At 38.8% G+C, this 24013-nt stretch overlaps 1 protein-coding gene across 1 annotated transcript in view; it reads right to left on the reverse strand.

Annotated features, from left to right (window-relative positions):
* Positions 1–24013, reverse strand: part of dnah5 (dynein, axonemal, heavy chain 5) — a 176787-nt gene that overhangs the window by 17629 nt on the left and 135145 nt on the right. Inside the window, 12 exon segments of the mRNA XM_052016973.1 lie at positions 339–584; positions 4081–4230; positions 5161–5282; positions 5726–5916; positions 9547–9661; positions 12478–12721; positions 15807–15989; positions 17376–17531; positions 18517–18833; positions 20392–20527; positions 21919–22056; positions 23296–23475. Coding sequence (XP_051872933.1) covers positions 339–584; positions 4081–4230; positions 5161–5282; positions 5726–5916; positions 9547–9661; positions 12478–12721; positions 15807–15989; positions 17376–17531; positions 18517–18833; positions 20392–20527; positions 21919–22056; positions 23296–23475 — 2178 coding nt within the window.

Below are 24013 nucleotides of genomic sequence, written 5' to 3' on the forward strand. Positions count from 1 at the left end.
GCTGTTATTAGATCAGTTAAATACTTAATGGAAGCATCAACAACGTTTCAAGCAGTGGATCACTGAAAGATGCTCAAGGTCAGTTAAAATGAACTCTCCAGGTTTTTTGAGAAATTAAGTGAATACTTTGTGGAGAGAGGGTCAGCAAGGCTGGAGAGAGGGTCAGCAAGGCTAGAGAGAGAATCAGGAGATTGGGTACAGGGCAGATCAGAGGGGCTGGAGAGAGGATTGGTGGGGGTCAAGGGGAGAAAGGAGGGAATTGTTGTTTTCGTAAATATATATAGCTTATATATAATAACAACTCAGACCTAAAATTATTTTATGGAATTTCCTCTTACATTGGTCATAGACTGCTGGAGTAGTTTCCGAGCATGGACCTCTTGTCCCTGACCCATTGAGACGCAACGTGTCTCTATCTTGACCCTTTTGCCCAGAGCTATGATGGAATCTGTGGGATCTGAGCCCATTGATAGAAAACAGATAAGTGGAGTGTATCTATCTGATTCCTCCCAAGTCTTTTCCACGTCCAGGATGACTCCTTCTGCATATTTTTCTCCCATTGCATCCATGATGTACTTACGAGCCTAAAAAACATGGTGAGAGTTAAAAGGTTCTTTGATCATAATTCCTGCTACAAATATAACAAAGCAGTTAGTAAATAAATGAAATAAGATATACAACATTTCAATCCTTTCACTTCCATCTGAAATAATAAGTATAATCTGGTTTTACACTGATAATTGCATTTATTCTTTTCACAATTAGAGAGTTAATGCTTTTAATTGCATAATTTCACTTCACAAAAAATTCCCAGCCAACAAACAATTATTGCATAAGTGGATGCCCCGATCTTCATTTCATCTGTAATGGGGAGTTAATATTGTGGCATTCACATTACTCAGACTGCTTCTGGGAAGATAATAATTTAAGGTTATTCCATCGTGGATGCAGCTTTTGAAAGGTTATAATTGGGTCTTCAATTCCCAGCCATCTTAAATACTTTTGTGGATGAATTTTATGTCCCATTGATTGCAGAAACCAGGTGGAATGGTACTTAAATTTGATGTAAAAACAGAAAATTCTGTATTTGCAAGAGGGTGCGTACGGTGAGGATCAGAAGAGGGAGAGAGGGCTTGGGAAGATTGGAAAAGGATTGGAGTACCAACCAATCCACCTAAAGGTGCAGCATAGTCTCTGACAATGACCTGGAGACTACAGCACAAACAACGAAAAAAAAGCAGGTGAGACATCTGTGGAGAGAGAAAAAGATTTAATATTTCAGATCAGTGATGTTCCATTAGAATTTGATGATTCTTTTTTTCTGTTAGTCAGAGTTATATAGCACGGAAACAGGCACTTTGGCTCAATTTGTCCATGCCGACCAAGTTGTCTACCTGAGCTAGTCCCATTTGCCTATGTTTGGCCACATCCCTCTAAATGTCTCCTATACATTGTACTTGTGCCCACCTCTACAGCTTTCTCCGGCAACACGTTCCATATAACTACCACCCTCCATGTGGAAAAGGTTGCCCTTCAGGTTCCTTTTAAATCTTTCCCATCTCAGCTTAAAGCTTAAGCCCTCTAGTTTTAGACTCCCCTACCCTAAGAAAAAGACTGTGAGCATTCAACTTATCTATGCCCCTCATGATTTTATATACCTCTACAAGGTCAACCCTCAGCCTCCTATGCTCCAGGGATCTGATATCAGCCTGCAACAGTTTTAATGCTAGCTGCTTGCTCAAGATCAAGTGAAAAATGCAACAAAAGCATTAAGAAAGTGGTTACCTGCGTGACTTATTTACAGTAGAAAACCAGTTTGCAATTGGAAAAGTCAACAAGCACATCAAGACATGCAAGGCCACACAGGCTTGAATAACTTATGCACTGAACATCCAAAGAAATTCTAATAAGGATTGCCTTCAGAAACTATTCAACTCCTGCATGAAGTCAGCCTGTATTCCCAAGACCAGGAGACAAAGTAGCATTGTCACACTTCCTATCCAAAGAGTTTATAATCAATCTCCTTGTCTTACCAACTCCACGGACATTGTGTCCCCCATCCTAAAACAACTCCGTCCTATTTTGGAACAATAAATCATCACTGAAGCAAATGGGTTCCAGCCAAGCAGGTTATGCTACTGGCCTGGCTCTAAATTTCGCCAAATATATCGGGCGAAACTAAATCATCAGTGTCACTTTTGTTGATCTCTCAGGGATGTACGACACTGTCAATCATCAAATGCTGCTGTGAAAGTCTACAATATGAAGGAGGAGCACAAACCAGCCCCTTTGATTCATGTGGTTTGAATACCACTTTAAAATCAGAGACAAATACAACCGCTGGAAGCTGTAATATAGTAGTATTTTGGCATCTATCATTTTTAACACTGATGGGAACATCCAAACACCTTCAGCTTATCTACACTGACAACCAAACAATTGCAGCATAAGAAAGGAACTGTCATCAGATCAACCACATTATGACAAAAGTATTTGCCAGACTGACTAACCACTAAATTGCTGATTAAGTTTACACAAATCTAACCGAGAGATAGGTCAGTCTCTTTCATTTGCTTTGCAACAGAAAGCTTCAGCACTTTTTATTCTCCCTCTAAAGAAAACATTCTATTCAAGCAAGGAAAATTGATCTGGCGATAAATTAAACTAATCAATATTAAAAAGCTTGTATATTGTCACTAAACCAATGCCAGTTGACATCTATAATGTCCTGGCAACCCAAGCAAAGAGGAAGTGGCAGAGGATACCAGATACCTACTCTATGGTCACACCACAGCAACCAAAGGCCTGAAGTCACAGGAAAGCTACCTCATGACAAAAGGAATAGAGAAAGCACACCCATGACCACCTGTGAGGAAATGCAGCAGCTGTGACTTGGTGCTATGGTTAATGTGGGCATTAGGGCAATTTAACAACAGTAGACCACTGGAAGACCCCCTGTACTCAAACTAGTAAGTAAAGAGCAGACACAGCAAAATAAAGATTCTCTACAGAGATGACACCCTGGTAGATCATGTTTAAGGACAGCCTCTGTATTGTGCAACAACCTACCAAAACCAACTTGTAGACACTGAATTGTTCTTGTCAGTGGAAATGAATAACTTTGGCAGATGAACACAAATGCAGAAGAATGGAAAGTTTCTGGAGTTTTCATATTCCCCAAATAAAGAGTTGCTTCTAAAAGATAACTACCCAAAGATAATGGATATAGTTCTCTGATTACTTAAATCCCATGGCCAGCTGTGGCTTTCTCCCACCAGATAAAAGTAGCAACTTCAAATTAAATTCCACAGTGTTTTATGAATATTATTTGACTATAAATACTGCTTCGCAAAACACAATTAATCAACTGCCATGGCAGAACAATCTAAAGAGAACAATAGTATTATAGTTGAACTGCAATGTATGTCTCAAATTTGCTTTGCCAATAAATTAACCTAATATCCCACTATTTTCCTTGGGTCTTCAAAATAAATTTGTGATCTTCATTATGTTGCAAACTTAATAGTAATATTTGCTTTGGTGACATGAATGATCAATGCTGCATTATAAGAGATGTTCAAAGGTGTATCCAAATTTCCTAATTTTAAAACATTGCTTTGAAAAAGCAATAGGGGTAGATTTTAAGAGAGTAATGTCTCTACTGCAAATCCTCACTCATCAGGAAGGTGTATCAGCTAATTGAGTGCAGATGTTACTGTGCCTCATTTGTAGGTCACACAATCCCCAGCTGTTCACATTCACTGCTAATTCTAAGTTGCACTTGGAGTGCATGTGCAATCTTTGGTATTGTAATAATTTTGGTGGTAATGTGGCTCAAAGCAGATATACATCAAAGCAGCACTGTTACTACACATGCTCCTTTTCATAGCTGAAACTAGTGGATAATCTTTCACATTACTAATCATCTTATGTGCTGTTCTTGAAATTGATGTTCAATTTCTGTAACTGATTTTCTATTTATTATTTACTATCTACTATTTTCTTTTTAAAAAGTATTCTCTAAATTTTGCAGTTTAAATTCCTTTAAATCCTGCAGTTCATGTGCATTCTAGTGTATACCTGAGCAATGGTTCTATCAGGACACCAAGATCTGATCAGGAGAAGACGTTGAAAACAGTCCAAGCACTGGTCATAAGCATTTGGCAGAACTTCTTCTTCAGGGGCTTCCTTATCAAACCAGTTCTTCCACAGTTTCTCATTTCTTCCAATCTATAAAGATTGGGGGATAAATAAAGTTGTAAGGTTAGACTATCAGAAAAAAAAATTTATTGTATGGCTAAACAAGGAGACATTCAACTCACCAGTGCATATCCAAGTCATATTTTCACTGATTTAATTATAATCTGAATGATTACAGCGGTAGTTTTTTAAAAATTTGTGGTCTTTTGCATTTATCAATTAAATTTGCCATTGATAATTACATTGCACTGATGATCACAATCAATCAGCAAATCTGTATAATCAGTTTCCATTGTTTTTGCGCTTTTTGTTCTCAAAAAGCAATTTTTGTTTTAACAGCTGGCCTTAGTAGATCAGAAAATGGATGGAGCCAGATATGTTACCTTCTCTAGCTTTTCTCTCCAAATTTATTTTTAAATCGTCTAGTAGCATTGGCATTCAATTCCTTCACCATTAAAATGGATACAAAGTATTTATTTAATGTATATCATATTATCTATTATAGTTGTTTAAATTCTTCAATATGTCCACAATATACATTACTGCTATTTATCTTAACATAGAAAAGGTCTTACTGTTAGCACTGATAGCATTTTTTATTTTAAAATCATTTTTGTAGTTTAGTTTCTTCATGCATCTTTACTGATATTTAGCTGTCTCAGCTGGATGGATTATAATCTTACATGTATGTAAGCTTTATCTTTAAAATAAAATCTTTAAAACTGATACCCTTTCCCACATTGTCCTTTATCTGTGCATCTGCTACAAGCATCTTAACAAGTACATTCACTAAACAGACTTTGGCCAGTCAGTTTGACACAGCCTTTCTGAGTGAACCACAGTGCAGAAGAGCATAATCACTGGGGAGTGATTCAACAGCAGTGTTAAGAAGGTCTTCTTCAACACAACTTTAGCACACAAGTAACCAGCTCTATATAGTTTTAGCAGTTCTTAACATACTTTGTCTAAGACATCTGCAAATTGCCCAAGTTTACTCAGTTCCACCAGGTTTAACCAGGTCATGTCCAAAATCCACTTTCCAGGTTTTGGAGGGCAAGCCTTAAGGTCCAATGAAGCACCACCTGTAAAAGATTAATAAAAAAAATCATGTTACACAAACATAAATGAAAAACTTTCTCTTCACAATGAAATCAAATTTGGTTTGGGATTTACTTGATTTTATGCACCAAGTTAAATTCTGAAACTGACATGGGTTAAAAGCTGTCACTGTATTGCTCCAAGATATACGGATATTAATGGGACATTTTAAAAAATGATTTGTACCATAACATTCAACCAAAACCTATGTCAGTACTCAGTTCCCTTGACACTAAAACTAAACATTCTTAATAATCTGATTCCATTTGTTTCAGAAAGTTATTATAATAGTCACAGACTGATGAATACATAGCAAAATCAGATAAAAACAATTGCAAGTTAAAATGTGTAGACTGGTAGGTTTCCTCAGTAGGTATTGTTTACTTTTACTTTTTGTAGTAAGGCAATTCAAGTTTAATGTTCTGACCTTTAATAAGGGTGAGGAACTCCTCATGCCTCAGTCTGTGTCGCTGCATATCAATTTTAAGTGTGAGCAGGAGAGTGAACAAAAACTTGTGTTCCTCATACAGACCACGGGCTGCATACTTGTATATTTCATAGGTCATATGCTCTATGATATTTGCTATTCTCTTACTGGTAATGGGACTCCTGATGGATCTGCAAGGTAAGATACATATTCAATTGAAAGAGCTACATTTAATTTTGTTAGTGCACCCATAATGTAGTAATTCTGTATGTAAGACTGTTGGAATACACTTTCATACAATGAAGAAACCAGAAGTTCTTCTTCAAATATATTTATACAACAGTCAGATGTGTACTTGGAAGGAGTTATAATACATTCCTGCATCAAAAGAGAGAGGTACAAAGAGAGATAGTAGGTGGGTGTGAGGCTGGCTGATCTGTGGATGGGAGGAGAGATTGTGGTCAGTAGCAAGGGAGAGACAGTGGTGGTGAGAAATTACAAATAGTTGAAGGTCACAGAGGGTGGATGATTGGTGCAGTGAGTGAGGAATTTGGGAGGGAAAAGCAAGCTTAGCAGCCCTAGAGGAATTGCTACTATGAGAAGGCTATATCTGTAAGTATAATGATTTATCTGAACCTGCCCTCCTTATTTCCTTTTACCCATTGGGTTAAGGCTGAAGAAACCCAAATGAAATGAGTAGAAAGTGAGAGAAAAATGAAGGCATGTAACCTCATTCAAAGATTTTACCAATCAATCCATTTCTTGGAAGTGGAATCATGGACTGGTGATCAACCCAAACGACACTACAACCAAAAATATGAAAACCAACTAACTGCAGATGCTAAAAGTCTGAAATAAAACAGAAAATGTTGGAAATACTCAGCAGAGTCTATCAGCTTCTGTGGAAAGAGATCATATTTCTAGTTGTCAGATCTGGGAAAGAATTTGGTGTAAAGCTGCTGAGAAGGTAGGGCAGGATGGACAGGACAAAGACAATATCTCTTATAAGGTGAGGTCAGGGTTGCCATGGTGTTATGTTGCGGAGGTCATCGGGTTGATGGGGTAATGGGGCAGTTAGAGATAAAGAGAGAGACAACAGAAGCTGTGAAATTAGAGCAATCAGAAAGTGAGAATTCAAACAATTATGAAATGAAGGTCAAGCTGTGCTGGAGAGAGAAAAGCTGAAACAGTATCACAGATGGATGACTTAGAGCAGAACTTGCTCATTGTAATACTGAGAAATGAAATTATCTGAAGTTGTTGAATTTTATATCAAGTCCAAAAGGCTCAAACACATGATGAGCCAATTGTCCCTCAAGCTTGCATCAGGTCTGCAGAGCCAACGGAAACGGAGAGTCTGCAGAGAGACTTGGATAGACTAGGAGAATGGGCAAAGAAGTGGCAAATGAAATACAATGTTGGCAAGTGTATGGTCATGCACTTTGGTAGAAGAAATAAACAGGCAGACTATTATTTAAATGGGGAGAAAATTCAAATTTCAGAGATGCAAAAGGGACTTGGGAGTCCTCGTGCCGGATACTCTAAAAGTCAACCTCCAGGTTGAGTCGGTGGTGAAGAAGGCAAATGCAATGTTGGCATTCATTTCTAGAGGAATAGAATATAAGAGCAGGGATGTGATGTTGAGGCTCTATAAGGCATTGGTTAGACCTCACTTGGAGTACTGTGCGCAGTTTTGGGCTCCTTATTTAAGAAAGGACCTGCTGACGTTGGAGAGGGTTTGGAGAAGATTCACTAGAATGATTCCAGGAATGAGCGGGTTAACATATGAGGAACTTTTGACTGCTCTTGGGCTGTACTCATTGGAGTTCAGAAGAATGAGGGGGAACCTCAGAGAAACATTTCGAATGTTAAAAGGCCTGGACAGAATAGATGTGACAAAGTTGCTTCCCATGGTAGGGGTGTCTAGTAAAAGAGGGCACGACTTCAGGATTGAAGGGCGCCCATTCAGAAGAGAGATGCAGTGAAATTTTTTTAGCCAGAGAGTGGTGAATCTGTGGAATTTGTTGCCACGGGTGGCTGTGGAGGCAAAGTCATTGGGTGTATTTAAGGCAGAGATTGATAGGTATCTGAGTAGCCAGGTCAAAGGTTATGGTCAGAAGGCGGGGGAGCGGGGCTAAACGGGAGAATGGATCAGCTCATGATAGAATGGCAGAGCAGATTTGATGGGCCGAATGGCTGACTTCTGCTCCTTTGTCTTATGGGTCTCTGACAGTGCAGGAGGTTATAAACACAAAGTTCAGTGTGGAAGTAGGATGGAGAACTAGTGACAGGCAACTGGAATCTCTGAGCTGCCTCTGTAGACTGGATGTAGGTGCTCTGCGAGGTTGTCACCCAGTCCATGTCTGGTTTCTCCCACGTAGAGGAGACCACATTGTACTATAGGAGTGCAAGTGAATTTGAATGACTGTTTGGATGCCTGGAGTGTGGGGAAAAGAGGTGAAAGGATAGGCATTGCATCTCCTGCAGTTTCATGGCAAGTGCTGCAAGGGAACTGCCCAGGGAGTCACGAAGGGAACGGTCCTTTCAAAATGCCGAAAGGGCAAGGGAAGACATGTCTGTTGGCGGCCTTCTCCCACTTTTATAACGAGGTACAATGTAAGCTTGAAGAACAGCACCTTATCTTATGCCTGGGCGTGGTATTGCAGCTGTTCAGACTGAATTGCAAATTCTAAAACTTCAGGCAACTGACTTTCTCTGTCTGTGGGAACTGGATATTTCTGCTGTCGGTCATCCATCTGTATTATCAGCTCAGTTTTTCTTTCTTCATTAGAACATATTAAAACCACATACTTGAGCTTTAAACTTAAAACATTTTAAAATTCTCATTTGTGTCTCTCCTATGTTGACTTTACCATTGCACCTCCCCAAATTTATGAGACAGCCATGGAGTTGTTTAGGGCTCTATACAGTCACAATAACTCTCCCTTTGAATCCATTTCTTTTTGTTCTCTGAGACAACGAGAAACAATAGAAGTTCCAGAGGAAAATGTCACAACTGTTGGATCTCTTGCATTTTCATTCAGCAGAATGAAGATATATGCGCATTATTATTGATCTTTTTAACTGCTGTGCTAGTATGAAGAACTACTCTGGGTGACAGAGGTGGCTTCAGTAAAAATGAAATTAAGATTATGCTGCATCATCAGAGAAACTCATAATCAATACCCCTGCTTCTGTCCACAGGACACATACCAATTCACTAGATAAATCAATGATGAATGAGATCTGATAATACCAGGCAGTTTTCCCCATGGAGTCCAAATAGTGGGCAGCTATTATTTGTGAAAACTCGAAATTAGTCTGAGCTTGTTTTTGTTTGAATGTACATGCTAATACTCAGGCTCTTCTGTGCACTATTTTGATGGAGGAAATAATCTATTTTAAAATAATGGGTAAGTACTAACACAGGAATTTAATAACAATGCTTTCTTGTAAATAACAGTACAGTAATTCTCAGGCTACAGTAAAATAGATCATACTTTTATTGTTATTGACAGTGATTATTTAGCAAAGATCAGGATTGCTACAGGCAGCATTCCAAATAATTGAATTTTGAACTGCATATGCTATTTTGAGATTAGCATTATATTTCTTCCAAAATTGGAAATTTTGCTCTCCTGCAAATAAAGTCACTGATATTTTGTATCTGTGTGTAGTTTATTAATAATTACTGGTAAAATTATATTTAATCAATATTATGTTGTAAGCCATTTTCTAATCTTACATACAAAGGAAATACGCTCAAGCACCATGTAAAATGTCACTGCACCACCATCAAATCTTTTCAAGAGTTTCATTACCTGGCTAATGACAGGTCAAAGAGCCCCAGGAACTGGCGTAAGGAGGTTTGATACATAACATTTACCATGCTCATCTCTGTAATCGAGAAATACAGGATACTTCCTCTGGTTGCCACTAGAAGAAAACAAGATGAAGGCACTTATATGAACGTGGGTCCTGGGTGTCACCACACTGTTTAGATCTCTCAGCTGCAACAATTTCCAGTTCAGGAAGCTATGGAAATAATATGCACAAGGCCAAGGCTGTTACGCTATTTATCTGCTGATTCCAGTGAAATCTACGCCCAAAACATTGAGCTGAAATATTCTCAAACTGGGCACCTTTTGACACAGCCAGCTGGATATTTTCCTGTGTACATCTATTCATTTTTAAAATATATTTTTGCCCTCTAAGTACTGGAAGTGTAAGCTGATAGCAACGGCAACAGGAACCTTTGTTTGTCAGCTTACGCACAGATTTAAGGATTGGGAAGTAAACAGCAGAAGGAATCATAAGGAGGTGGGGAAATTGGAACGGGTGAATTTAGTATCATGGGACGTAGATCAGTCGGAAAGGTGGATCAGTTGGAGCAGTGGCAAATGGAATTTAATCCATGAGATAATACACTTTGGGAAGTCAAGTTCTCGCAGGACATAGAGAGTAAATGGCAGGGACCTTAGGAGCGCTAATGTACAGAGACACCTTGGGATTCAAGTCCGTAGCTCTCTGAAAACAGTGACACAGGTGGAGAGTAGTGAATAATGAATTTGGCATGCTTGCCTTCATAGGCTGAGGCATTGAGTATGAGAGTTGGGATGTTATGTTGCAGCTGTACCAAACATTGGTTAGACCACACAGGGAGTATTGTGTACAGTTCTGGTCACCACACTATAGGAAGGGTGTGGTAACAATAGAGAGTGTGCAGGAATAATAGACCAGGATATTGCCTGGAATGAAGGGTTTATAAGGAGAGATTGGTGTTCCCAGAACAACACTATTTGCGTATTAAAAATATTAAATGTAGCAGCTGTGAGCCACACGACTCCTTGAGCAAGCACCACCATTCTATAGGAGCAAAGAAACATAGAAATGAGTAGGCCATTTCACCGTTCAAGATTGTTCTGTCATTCAATATAATCATGGCTGATCCTCCATCTCAATAAATATTCTTACTCTCTCCCCATTCCCTTTGATTCCTTTTGGGTCTATAAATCTATTTCCTTAAATATATTCAGCAACTTGGCCTCCACAGCCTTCTGAGGTAGATAACTCTATAGGTTCACAGCCCATAGAAGGGAAATGTCTCCTCATCTCAGTCTTACATGTCCTACTCCCTACCCTGAGACTGTACTTACTGTGTGTGTGCAGCACCCAGCCAAATGGAATATCTTCCCTCCATCCAAGCTGTCAAGCCTTGTAAGAATTTTGTATGTTTCAATGAAATCTCTCCTCATTCTTCTAAACTCCAGTAAATTCAGACCTAGTCAACCCAATCTTTCCTCATACCATTTCCCTGTTGTCCCAGGGTCATGGGTGATCATCTATTTTCTTCTTAGTCTCTAACCTCAGGGCTGAAAGTGCTCAGTGTCTTAAGTATCCACAGCTCTGAGGAACAGAATTCCAAAGACTGATAGGCATAAAGAAATTTATTCTCATCACAGTCTTAAATGACCAATCTCTCTTATTGAAACAGTGCCCCTAATTCTTGACTCACCAGTTGGAGGAAACAGACTCTCAATATCTACCTTGCCAATCGCTCCCAGAAGCTTGCATGTCATAATCAAATTACCTCTAATTACTCTAAACTCCAGTGAGCATTGGTCAGGCTTACTAAATGAGCCAGATCCTGAGCTGGAGTATCTGCAAGGAGAGACTAAAAAGCTGTAGATCCTGCAGCTTTGTTTCCAGCTTGCTGCTGTCAAAGGCCATTGAACTGGGTTTAAATGCCTCCAAGGAGTAGAGAGATGTAAAAACACTTCAAAGGGATTATTATTTTTATACTTAAAAATAATAACTTTACTTACAGGACATCTGTGATATAAATTATTTGAAAACATTAATTTTATGTAATATAAACTATTTACCTACAATAACATTTTCAATCCAGGTCAGAATCCTCATTCACATCCCAGGTAAGAACAGCACTCAGGTAAGGGGCTGGATGCACAGGGTATCCAGCCTCTCATTGCAGCTGGATTCAGTTACGAGTCCAGCGATGAAGCAAGAGGTTAGAGGTGCCAGGGGGTGACTTCTTGCACCTTCTCGACTGTGTACAGTAATGCAGAAATCAGATACACGCTGACCTACAAGGATCAGCTCACAGGCACTCCACCACCAAAATGTCAACATTAGTACATTGGACCATGTTTCTCCTCATAGTCCAAACCACTCATCCTAGCAATCAATCTCGTGAACTCTTTCTGCACCGACTCCAAGGCAAATCCTTCCTTGGATACAGAGACCAAAACTGCACAAAGTCCTCCAAGAGAAGTCCTGGAAAGGCTTCCTTACATTTGTACTTAGATCCCAATGCAATAAATGCCAACACACTAGTTACACGTTTACTTGCTGTGTCTCATAAAAATAGTATACCAAGATCACTCTGTGCAGCTTGCAATTTCACACCATTGAAACATTAATCATCTTTTCTGTACTCTTATATTTAAGTTGAAAGGATTATTTTCCTTTTTCTCTCTTTTAATCCAATCTTTTTTTCTTTATTTTGCACACTTTATCTATATGGGAGCATGCTATAATTGTACTGTATTGCACACAGGTACCAGACATTCAGGGGAAGGTGCTGCACTTTTCTGATGGTTGCACCTGCAGTGCAAAAGCCAGCACACTGTGTCAATGTGCAACTGCCTGTCAACATATGTCTGGCATCATTTATTCTCCACTCGGACCAAAATCCAACCCAATATTCTTTTCCAATTACAATAAGTTCTCACCTGGTCTGTATTCCTCACGGGCAGCATTAATCTGTATCTCTGTTTCCGCAGCTATCTGTAGTTTTTGAGTGACCTCCTCGGCTGTCTTTTTGGTACTGCTTAGGACTGTGATAAGACTTTCGTCCTCCACAAGGGAACCCTTTGTACTCGTCAGACGATACAATAGATTGTCTTCCAGTTCCTTCATCTTCCTCTTATTTGACGTTACATCCTCCATTAAATCTGTTCGTTCCTTTTCCAGTTCCTGTCACATCAGACAATACTTGAAACTTTTATCTGTGCAATTATAATCTACATTAACTGAAAACTCAAGAGCACTCAGAACTGAGTATGTCTCAAATGACACAGATGCATTTTCATTAATCATGCTGACAATGCAGTTCCCAGCCATTTTTCAAGGGGACAGTGGTAGAAGGTAGACCAATGATTTAAGAAACTCCATGAAATAATACGAAAGCTTCCTAAGCTGCCTCTCTTCTTATGACCATTGAAAAACAGAAATAGTAACTTCTTCAACCTCAAGGACTGAATAGAAACCTTAAGCAGATGCGTGAAGTTCTCCATTCAGGGATGTACACGGTAACTATTGCTTTCTCCCCAGACTAAAGTATTCATGTTTGTGCGTTCCCATCCTATAAAAACATGAGTGAGTCTGCAAAACTAGTCTGGTCAGGAAGTTTTTGGCAAGAAATGGAACTATTTAATAAAACTGAAAAAAGTGTTGTCCTACTCAACTCTGCCAGTCACACATAGCAACCCCTGCAGGAGTCAGCTCAATGTCAGAACTGGCTAATAGTAGGGAGACATACTAAGAGATCCTTTGTGCTTGCAGTTCACTGCTTTCAATCAAATGATGTCAAATTTGGTTCCAACTAGTACAGGGTCACAGGAATCTCCTGCTGATCTCCAGACTGTAAACTCATCAAGTCGCCCCAACCCCATTATTTAAAGCTTGAGAAATATTTGAAGAAACTTCAAAGTTATAAGGATTATACAGGTGGACGGTCTATGTCATATGGTGATGAGTTGCAAAGACAAAATATTATGAATGCATTGTTGAAATTTGCAATCTAAGACTGATGATCTGTAGTTATAGTAGACTATTTTAGGATCCTAGCGAGAACTTGCAGTTTTATTCTGAAAGTTTTATCTGTAGCTGATCATTTTCATGAAAAAAAATAAAATGCATCCACCTTGTTCTTTTATGCATCATTAAAGGTTGTTGCCAACTTGGATGAAAGACATTTCGCTCACTATGGTATGCTTTTCTTTCAATATACCTCCTTTATGCCACTAATGACAGCAAAACAACAACTGCCACACATCTTTACGTCAAAGAAATTGGATTACACTGGAACAGAAGTAAACCATTTAATCCTACCCAACATTCAGTGAGATGACCTGTGTTTGAGTTCTATATATCGTTATCTCATTTTACTTATTACCTTTAGTTCATAAAAATTGATCATTTTTAATTGACAACTGATCCATCTCCAATTGATACTTACAGAAGAGAATTTATACTTTGCAGAAGTGTTTCCTAATCACTCCAGAATTGGCTGGCTTTAATATTTAAAGGATATCCTCCAATCCTCAACTCCCCAATCAAGGGAAATTACTTACATCTACCGTACCAGTTCTTAATATTCTGAAAACTCCGATCAGATCAACCCTCAACTTCTAAATGCCGAGGAATACCACCTCATTTTACAAATATTTTTCTCCTCTACAAATATCACTACAAGTCACAAACCATCCTACTTGGAAATATATCACTGTTCCTTCATCTTCACTGGGACAAAATCCTGGAACACTACCCTGCAATCCTGCAGAAGGACCTTCATGACTAAGACTGCTGCAGTTCAAGAAGGTAGCTCGCCACTACCCTCCGGAGGATAATTAAAAACAGGCAATAGGTGCTTCATTTTCCTGCAAATGAGAACATCTATGTTGCACTCCCTCCTTAAAATAAGATACCCAGAACTGTCAAATCTTACAAGACCATTAAAATTATTCAACGGGGGAAAATTTCACCTCCTCCACCAAACCTTCGGCACACTATCTGAAATCTTTTGTGGACACTCTGTTTAGATTTCTAGCCACACCTCCAAGCCCAGATTGAAAACTCTGACAGTGCTCCTGTCATACAAGAGGATCAGGCTGTCTTTAAGTAGCACTAGCCATTAGAGTTACTGGCGCTCCTGCAAATGTTTGCAGTCAAGTGACCGTAGAAACAGAGAAAATACGATCCAATACGATCATAATACCATATTTGCACACTTTCTCCATATCCCCTGAAGCTTTCTGTGTCCAGAAATCTATCTCCTTCATAAATATATTCAGTGATTTGCCCTCCAGAGCTTTCTATGGTTGCAAATTCCACAGGTTCACCATCCTCTGAGAAGAAATTTCTCCTGATCTCAGCCATAAATGTTTTACCCCGAATCCTGAGACTGTCCCCTTGTTTGTATGTTTCAGTGAGGTCATCTCTTACTCGACTAAACTCTAGCTTAAACAGTATTAAACTCAATAGTCAATACTAAACTCTAGCTTAAACTAAAACAGGCTTAGTTGACCCAATCTCTTCACGTACAGCAAACCTGCCACTCCTGGACCAGTATGGTGAACCTTTGTTGCACTCTTTATCCTTTCTTATGTAAGGATACCAAAACTGCAAACAGTACTCTCCATGTGGTTTCATCAAGGTCCTGTATAACTGTGGCGAAAGGTCCTTGCTCTGGTGTACAAGACATTTCCAATCTATCATCATTTAATTAATACTCTGCCTTCCGTTTTTTCTGATGAAGTAGGTAACTTCACCTTTATCCATGTTATACTGCATCTGTTATTTATTTGCCCACTCCCTCAACTTGCCTAAATCACCCTCAAGTCGCCTTGCATCCTCCTTACAACTTACAGTGCAGCATGGGTATTGCTGCATGCAGAAGCTATGTACAAGAGCCATCACTACCAATCTATTTGAGTATGTTCCTCACACCCATTTTTGATGATTGGCTATCTTCCCCCCTCTCCATTTTCCTTCTTACACCAAATGATCTAAAACTAAAGTCATAAAGGCCAAGGATCTGAGCTCATTCGCAACTATCATTTTGAGGAAATTCAAATTTTATCAACATTATAATTATCACCTGACACTAAGGATAAAAAATAAAATCAAAAGGATATGGTTGATCCATATTAATGGAGGAATGCACTTCAAAATACAGTTACACAGGATCCACAAGTATAAATAGTGCAAACTCTCCTTTTGACAAAAGAGATTGCAGTTGCTGGAATCTATAACAAAAAACAGGAAAGTACAGACTTACTTGTTTTTCAGTTAGAATGACCCGGCCCAGTAATTGGTCCTCCAGTCCCTTCATGGTGACAGTAAAGTCAATGATGGAGGTCCGTGCACTGATCTCAGGTGTGTATGCTGGATTTGGAAGTTTTGTGGTGATGTAAAGCCTAAATCCATTCATTACATCAATTTCTTTATCACCCAATTTCACCTGGTGAGAGAGTAATTGATCTTTAATGAAAAGTTTAGAATTACACAGCAAACAGAGAGTGTGGCCTTAAAGCTGGTAGTAAATATAATCTTGGGCAATTTTTCTTTATCTGTGTAAAATCGGCAGACACAAGCCTGCCAGGTTTTCAACCTGTTTCTGTGACCCACAGCCTTTCTGCTTTATACAGAGACAAGCTTAGTGATAGCTTTCAATGGGTAAACCTCTGAGTTATCCAGCGAGTAAAATGAGAAGAATGAAACAGAACATCAGAAAATGTGAACACAAAGTTGGAATTTCCTTCACTATACAGGGTACTCTTTCCCCCTCATTCTCATGCATTAACTGTCTGTTTCACTTTGACTATCCAGCTATTTTTTTTTTGAAAACCTGACACTGGAATAATGGTTTTAGTGTGACACCATTTCTGTGACAAGGCTTGCATTTGGTAGCAGGAATTCTGCAAGGTGATCTCCATGAAAAGACTGGGAAGAAAGAAGGGTTTGGGAAACACCAGTATAAACCAGCTTTCCAAATCCACAACCAACCATACTGGGGTGGGATACATTCACTATACAAAACAGCAAGGGTAGAAATACAAAGTAAAAACACCAAGGGTATATTTCTCACATACTCTTGCAACAATAATACCATTGGCTCCTATCTTGTTTAGCAGCCTCATGTGCGGCACCTTCTCATAGGCCTTCTGAAAATCCAAGTAAACAACATCCACTGACTCTCCTTTGTTTTAGACCACTATGCAATAACTATGTTCAGATGAAAGATTTGCCTCTTTCACAACTAATTCCGAGAATGCAGCTAACATCTGAAGCTACTAAACTCAATACTATGACCAGAAGACTTTAGAGTGGATAGAAGAAAATGAGGTTTTATTCCTTAAGTTTGTGTTGAGATTCAATGAAACAGCACCAAAGAAAGAGGTACATGTGAGGAGCTAGAGTGATGGATCGGAGGCAGGACAGGATCGTACTGCACATAAAACAGATGTTTGCAAAGTGATCTTTTGGTCTGCTTTTGATGTCATCAAATTAAACACAACTGTGGCATAAGCAGTGAAAAATGTATAACAGATCAGAGAAAATATATGAATTGATATCATATATGATCAGAGTATTTAGGATCCTGTTTCGTTGTGTGACATATACTGCATCTCCCATAGCTGCATTGGAATGGCTTTGGAAAGTATAGCCGAAAGGAGGATTAAAGGAAGAATACAATTATTATTTAGACTTGTATCACAAAAATCTAAACTTTAATCCATAAAATGTTGACAGTGAGAAGTTCAATTTAACTCTGAATGTGCATTTCAGCCATCCAGCTCTACCTACACATTCTACTAGCAAAGTTCAACAATCAACAGCACTTTACCTTGTATGTAGAGCCTGTTTTAATGAAGTCTTTCTCCAAGACATTGTCTAGTGCTGGGTCCAGTTCCTCTCCTATATCTTCAATAAGCACTGGTCTTCCAAGAGAAAGCCCATCCTCCAAGTGATTTCTGAAGTATTTGTGATTTAGAGAAGTGATCTGGAATGTATGAAAAAATCTTAGAAATACACTCGGTACATTTTAACACTGAACAGTACAGCACAGGGGCTGGCACGTCAGTCCAGAACGTTTGTGTAGAACATGAAGGCAATCTAAACTAATCCCATCTGCCTGCACATGGTCTGAATCCCTCCATTCCCTCCCTATTCATGGTTCTGTCTAAAGGCCTCTTAAACATTGTTACTGTATCTGCTTCCGCCACCTCCCTGACAGTGCTTTCCAGGCACCGACCACTCTGTGTAAAAAAAAAACTTACCTCGCACATTTACTTTAAACTTTCCCCCTCTCACCTTAAACCTGTGCCCTCTAGTATTTGACATTTCCAACCAGGAAAATAGACTCTGACTATTTACCCGAACTATGCTTCTCAGAATCTCATATACTTCTCTCAGGTCGATGTTCCAGAGAAAACAATCCGAGTTTGTCCAACCTCTCCTTATAGCTAATACATTCCAATCCAGGCCACATCCTGGGGAACCTCTTCTGCATCCTCTCCAAAGCCTCCACATCTTCCTACAGTGTGGCAACCAGTAATGCACACAATACTCCAAATGTGACCTCACCAAAGTTTTATAGAGTTGTAATATCATCATGATTATATTTTATTTGACATTCCATCACTAATTACATGGTCAAGATCTGCTTGATTGATTAAACTTACACATTTTGTTTATGTGTTAAATTTAATGGAATGAGAGGGTAATCAATGTGACTACTCAAAGGACTTTGAAATTCTTATGTAAAAAGTATGCATAGTTCACTTTATGAAAAGATAGGATGTTTTGGAAAGATAGTGAACCATGTTTTTTTTCTGATTGGTTCTCTTAGCATATTTGTTAAATTTAAGCCTCAACTCACTTGACATATACAGAATGCAAAACCTTTAACGTTATGTATAGATAAAGCTTGTATGGTAAGTCAACTGTTTGAAGGAACATGTAACAAAATGGAAAGACTGTGGTACCTGAAGTTCATTTGTAATCTCTTTATTTTTTATCCATATCTTGCCCTGGTTTTGTGGATCAATCAGTAAAGGATAACGAGCTGCTTTAGTAACAATGATCCCATTCTGTATAGACAGCTCGTCATTTGGTAAACCTTGCAAGTTCCATTCACCAATTGTTGGGATGTCAATTAGCATGTCCATAAGATTGAGGTTGTTGGCAAAGGGAATTTTGCGAGTTTTCATTTCTCTCTCCCAATCTTTCAGTAACAAATTACGGAACTCTTGGTTAAAAGGGCCAGAATATGATAAAAATGCAGTAGCCAATAATACGTCACCTAAAACCAAAAACTGAAAGTTATTAGCTGTTCAATTTTTATTTATTATTTAATGCCTCAAGCTAAATTAGTAATACAATAATAGAGAATACAACTAGAGAGAAAGGATGTAACTGCCTTTGAATGCTTCTGTGAAAGGAATTGAGGTTGCAAAGGTATAAAACTGAAGGCAAATTCATCATTCTGGAATTGATATCTGAGAATGATTAAAGTACTAAAGAGAAAAAGAAGGAAGGCTTCCATTAATAGAGAACTATCCAAGTCGTTGGGCTCCTCAAAGTACTTTACATGCAATGAAGAATTTTTGAAGTTCAGTTATTGTCCTAATGTTGAAAATGCAGCAAATTGTCCACAGGAAGCTCCTTGCACTAAAATAATGTGCACAATCCTTATCTGGAGTGGACAATGATCCAATATACAACTGTTAATGAAATCAAAAGCGTCATTATTAGCCTCCCACACAGGTTCCCTGCCTTTAGGCTTTGTTTGCTCAAGCCGAGAAGTAATTGAAAAACCCTGGGGGTAGGACTTGCATCAGGAGCCTTTAATAATGGAAAGGTTTGTTGAGTTCTTCATGAAGCACAAAAACTAAAAGGATTAGGTATCAAGCTTCTTCAGTAATTCTTTGCAAGGGCGGCACGGTAGCATAGTGGTTAGCATGATGCTATTACAGTGCCAGTGATCGGGGTTCGATTCCTGTCGCCGTCTGTAAGGAGTTTGTACGTTCTCCCGTGTCTGCGTGGGTTTCCTCCGGGTGCTCCGGTTTCCTCCCACATTCCAAAGACCTATGGGTAGGTTAATATGGATGGCGCAGACTCGTTGGGCCAGAAGGGCCTGTTACCACGCTGTAAATAAACTTTTAACCTCCACCTGAATGCTTTCTAAATCAGAGTTATGCGCATTCTTGACAGAAAGACAGAAAAACAGTCCTGGCCTGCCATACACCAGCCAAAGGCTCCACCTGCATTGAAATGTCTCTGGAGCACAAATAGCCCAAGCCAGGAAAATCAAAGACAGTCGCAACAACCAAGAGGGAAATCAATGTTGCTTAAACATTTTTTTCTTTTCCTCTGGTTGAGCCTTTTCCTCAAAAAAAAAGGGTGCATGGTTTTGAAAGGTTTGAAAATCCAATCTTAGATGCAGTTATGTTTGTCTTAAAACTGTGACAGTTATGTTAATGGATCTTGAATTTGAAGCACTGTCATTTTACTATTCACTTGAAATAAAAGCTTTCACATATTATTAAACATTCTTTTTTTGCTGCTTTATTTTTATGGCAGAAAAATATTAATGATGATTAATCTTTCATGATTCTATCATCCATGTTGCACCCATATTTCACAATTATAGTCAGATTTTACATTCATATCTTTATTAATTTTACTGATTTTAAAATATTTCCAATGCTGATACAGCCAATTATATTCTCTTACGTCATCAAGTAATACACTGGCAGGAGTAACTTGCTGCACTCATGTATGAAATATACTTGTTTTCTGAAGTGCACTAGCTAAACTTGTATGAAATGTTTTCAGCTGTAAACGGAGACTGTACTTACCCACAAGCCGCTTGGTCTGTGCTGAGAACTCCTTGCTTTGCTCAGTCCACCGTTCCTTTTCACCTGCCAATCCACTGATCAGACTGGAAGCAGTCTGCATCTTATGTCGGCAGCGTTCAGCATCCTCCAGCAGTGCCTAACGACGAGAGGCATTTTATTAGCTGTCTCTGCTACACTTAATGGACATCTGCTACAAATAATCATCAAACACTAAACAACCACCCGAAAACAGATTAATCGCCATGTCGTCTTTGAGAATTAGATAAATTTTAGGTGCAACCAAAGCTCAAAGCCTGACACTCAACTGAAATTGTGCTTCCGATCTCATTCTGCAGGGAGTTGTAGACTCAGCCAGCTCCATCATGGGCACAACCCTTCCCACCATCGAGGATATCTTCAAGAGGCAGTGCCTCAAGATGGCGGCATCCATCATTAAGGACCCTCACCATCCGGGATATGCCCTCTTCATGTTACTACCATCAGGGAGGAAGTACAGGAGCCTGAAGACCCACACTCAACGATTTAGGAACAGCTTCTTCCCCTCCGCCATCAGATTTCTGAACGGTCCATGAACACTACTTCGTTATTCCCTTTCTTGCACTATTTATTTATTTTGTAATTTATTGTCTTTGCACTATACCGCTGCCGCAGAACAACAAATTTCACGACATTTAAGTCAGTGATAATAAACCTGATTCTGATTTATCAGTGTGTGTCATGGACTTTACCTCACAAATCTGTGAGATGTGAAATTATCCTCTCGCCCTCCAGAAAACCAAATAGGCAAAATATAATCTTCTCAAAGTAAAAGATACAGCTGTAGAAAACTACTGGACAAAAATCCCTGTAAAATCTGCTGAAACAGTCACTTCTGACAACTGAAACACAATTTACAGCTCACAAGGAAACAGTAAGCTGACAAACATTGCCATAGACAATGAATCTAAGACAAGCTGTTTACATCAGAGCCTGGCAATCTAGCTTATATGAGAAGATAACAATGTAGAATCATGGCACATAAGGCCACTCAGTAAGCTCAGTGGAAGGTGAATCACACAACCTGAACAAGGTTTTTTGTTACAGAATCCTAGCCATCTATCTTGTAAATCTTAGCTGAATTCAATAAGGGACAGGATTGTAGAAAAGACATTGCTCCTATGGTGCCATTCCAACTAATGATAGTATGGCATAGATATATACGTAACTTGGTGAAATCAAAGTAGACTACCTCTTCATGTTCACTCATCACTTGATGCAGGTCGGTCTGACTGCTATGTATTTCAGGATAGTGAACAGTGGTGCAACTATTCTCAGTAGCGGACCTCGAAATCCCATCTGGAATACATTCTTTGCCTGATTTTCATTTACACCTTGTCTAAGTAATATTCGAAAAGGAGAAGTACCAATTCTTTACTTGATGGGGTTTATCCCACATATAATTAAGGTGAGAAGTTATTCCTCATAATTGAAGCAATACATTTACGTTACAATCAAAAAATAATTTATTGATTATCATTTAATACTCACTTGCTTCTCTGTCATTGCCTTGTCATATGCTGCTTGTACAACATCCAGTTCTGCTTGTTTGGCATCCAGCTCTGCCTGTGCCTTCTGGAGATCTAACATGGCTTTGGCCAATCGATTTTCCTGGATTGCCAAATTAGCCTAAGACAAATATATATGCATTCTAAAATTATGGCTTCAAACAGCAGACTATAAATGTCAGCGTCTTCTCTCTTCTGTAAAGTAAGTAGTTCTGCAGCATGGCATCATCCAAGGACACAGGGGCAGCTTCTGCTTATTTATTGATGACACTAAGTAGAATCTCTTCAGCATATCACTTGACTTCTCAGCTACTTAACTGATCGCCACAGTTTCCTACATTTTAAAAGCAGGCATTATCTTTGACCTTTACGACAAAATCTGTTCTTTTTCCCCTACCTGCATCGCATTCTTAAGCGGATCAGACAGATCACAATCGTGTCCTGTTGTACAATCCTGAGGCCAGCTCAGAAACTCATCTTCACTTACTTCCATCTCTGCCACATTATCCCCTCTGCTAGTGAAACATCCTTTTGGCATAACCACAATCAAACAATTTAGCTCTTCCTTCTGTTTCTACTATAAGTAAGCTACAACTTGCCTCCTGTGGCTTGTTTCGCAATGAGTCTCATGCGATCTTCATTTCCATACTCGTCAACGTTCACCAGCATCTTGTCTTTGATGTATTAAATTTGAAATGGTTGTTCTCTGCAAAACCTTGCCTAACAAACTCCCCCAGTCGTTACTCCTCCCAAAAATTTAAATCTTCTGATACCTTCCTTCCACTCCTTGCCCTCCTGCTACTGTATGCCGCCACCACTCCCCCACCCTATTGTAGCCCCACATTTCACACAGCTCCTATTTCTACTTTTTTTATTCACCATTGGTGGTAGAGATTTTAGAAGGTCTGCCATCTTTGCCTTTTTCTTACTCCAGGCCACCCTACCTTTCCAATTCCCTCTCCATTTATCAAAAAAATCTTCAAAGGCCCATATTTTCATACAAGTCTGGCATCAGATTTCCTAACACTAATTAGATTTTTCCATTCAGCTAAAAGAGGCTCAGGTCATTCTATTATTATTCACGCTTATCAATTCATGCCATTTCTCAGGCTAACAATCTTAATCCAATATGATCCAGCTAGTGAAGGTCTACTTAAAGCTATATTGTGAATAGTTTAAGTAGATTTGATTGCCAGAATGTTATAAATGCCTGTGATAGAAATGTTATGCTTGACCTTTAATCCATTCAGCAAGTGCAAATGGATCATATATTTGTTGCAACCCATCATTACAAGTGTTTCTTTGAAATGAACAATTGAAAGTGTTTACCATAATGTTAAATACTTGCAGCTTAATGTACCTTTAGTGGTAAAACTTCTTTGTTAATGGAAAAGAAGGATGCCATAGCCTTAGTCCAGGAACAAATTCCTGCTACATTGCCACAGACTCTCTTGGCTGTTTCAATATTGTAGTCAGTCATTTCAAAGTAAGGCTGAAGTAAATCAACAACTTCCTCATTAATCGTGTCTTTAGGAAATTGCTAGGATGGTAAAATGACATAAGCAAGCATTAGTGTGGTTCACGATTATCTGTGGTCAAATACATTACTGTAACATTTTAACGTAATTATCAACCAACAGTTTTGCATTTTGTCACAGGCTTTCAGAGGAATGTTGTATTGTCTCCATTTGTAAAAATGCATTTAAGAAATGGTAAAATTTATTGACAAAGGGGCCATCAATACTCCAAACTGGTGTAGTTAACCAGATTTTTATGCAAGTTTCTGTTTTGGCAGTAAATACATTTTAACTCTTCCACTGGTCCTTTGAGGCAATTTTTAAAAGTCTTAACAGAAGTACTGAAGCAAGGAGTAAGCAGAGAGTGAAAGTACAGATTTCTGTTGATCCACATACTGTGGCATCAACAATGTCTATAGTAATGCTCACAGGCTAGTCTTTCCTGTCTTCTTACCTACAGAACAATTTAGCAATAAGAATACATGCCTGAAACAAAAAGAAGTGACTAAGCTCTAAAATGAAGCTATTGCCAAAACATACTCACTTTTAAATTTAACAATT

Source organism: Pristis pectinata, chromosome 5 (assembly GCF_009764475.1).
Source record: "Pristis pectinata isolate sPriPec2 chromosome 5, sPriPec2.1.pri, whole genome shotgun sequence".
In the NCBI taxonomy this organism is placed as follows: Eukaryota; Metazoa; Chordata; class Chondrichthyes; order Rhinopristiformes; family Pristidae; genus Pristis; species Pristis pectinata.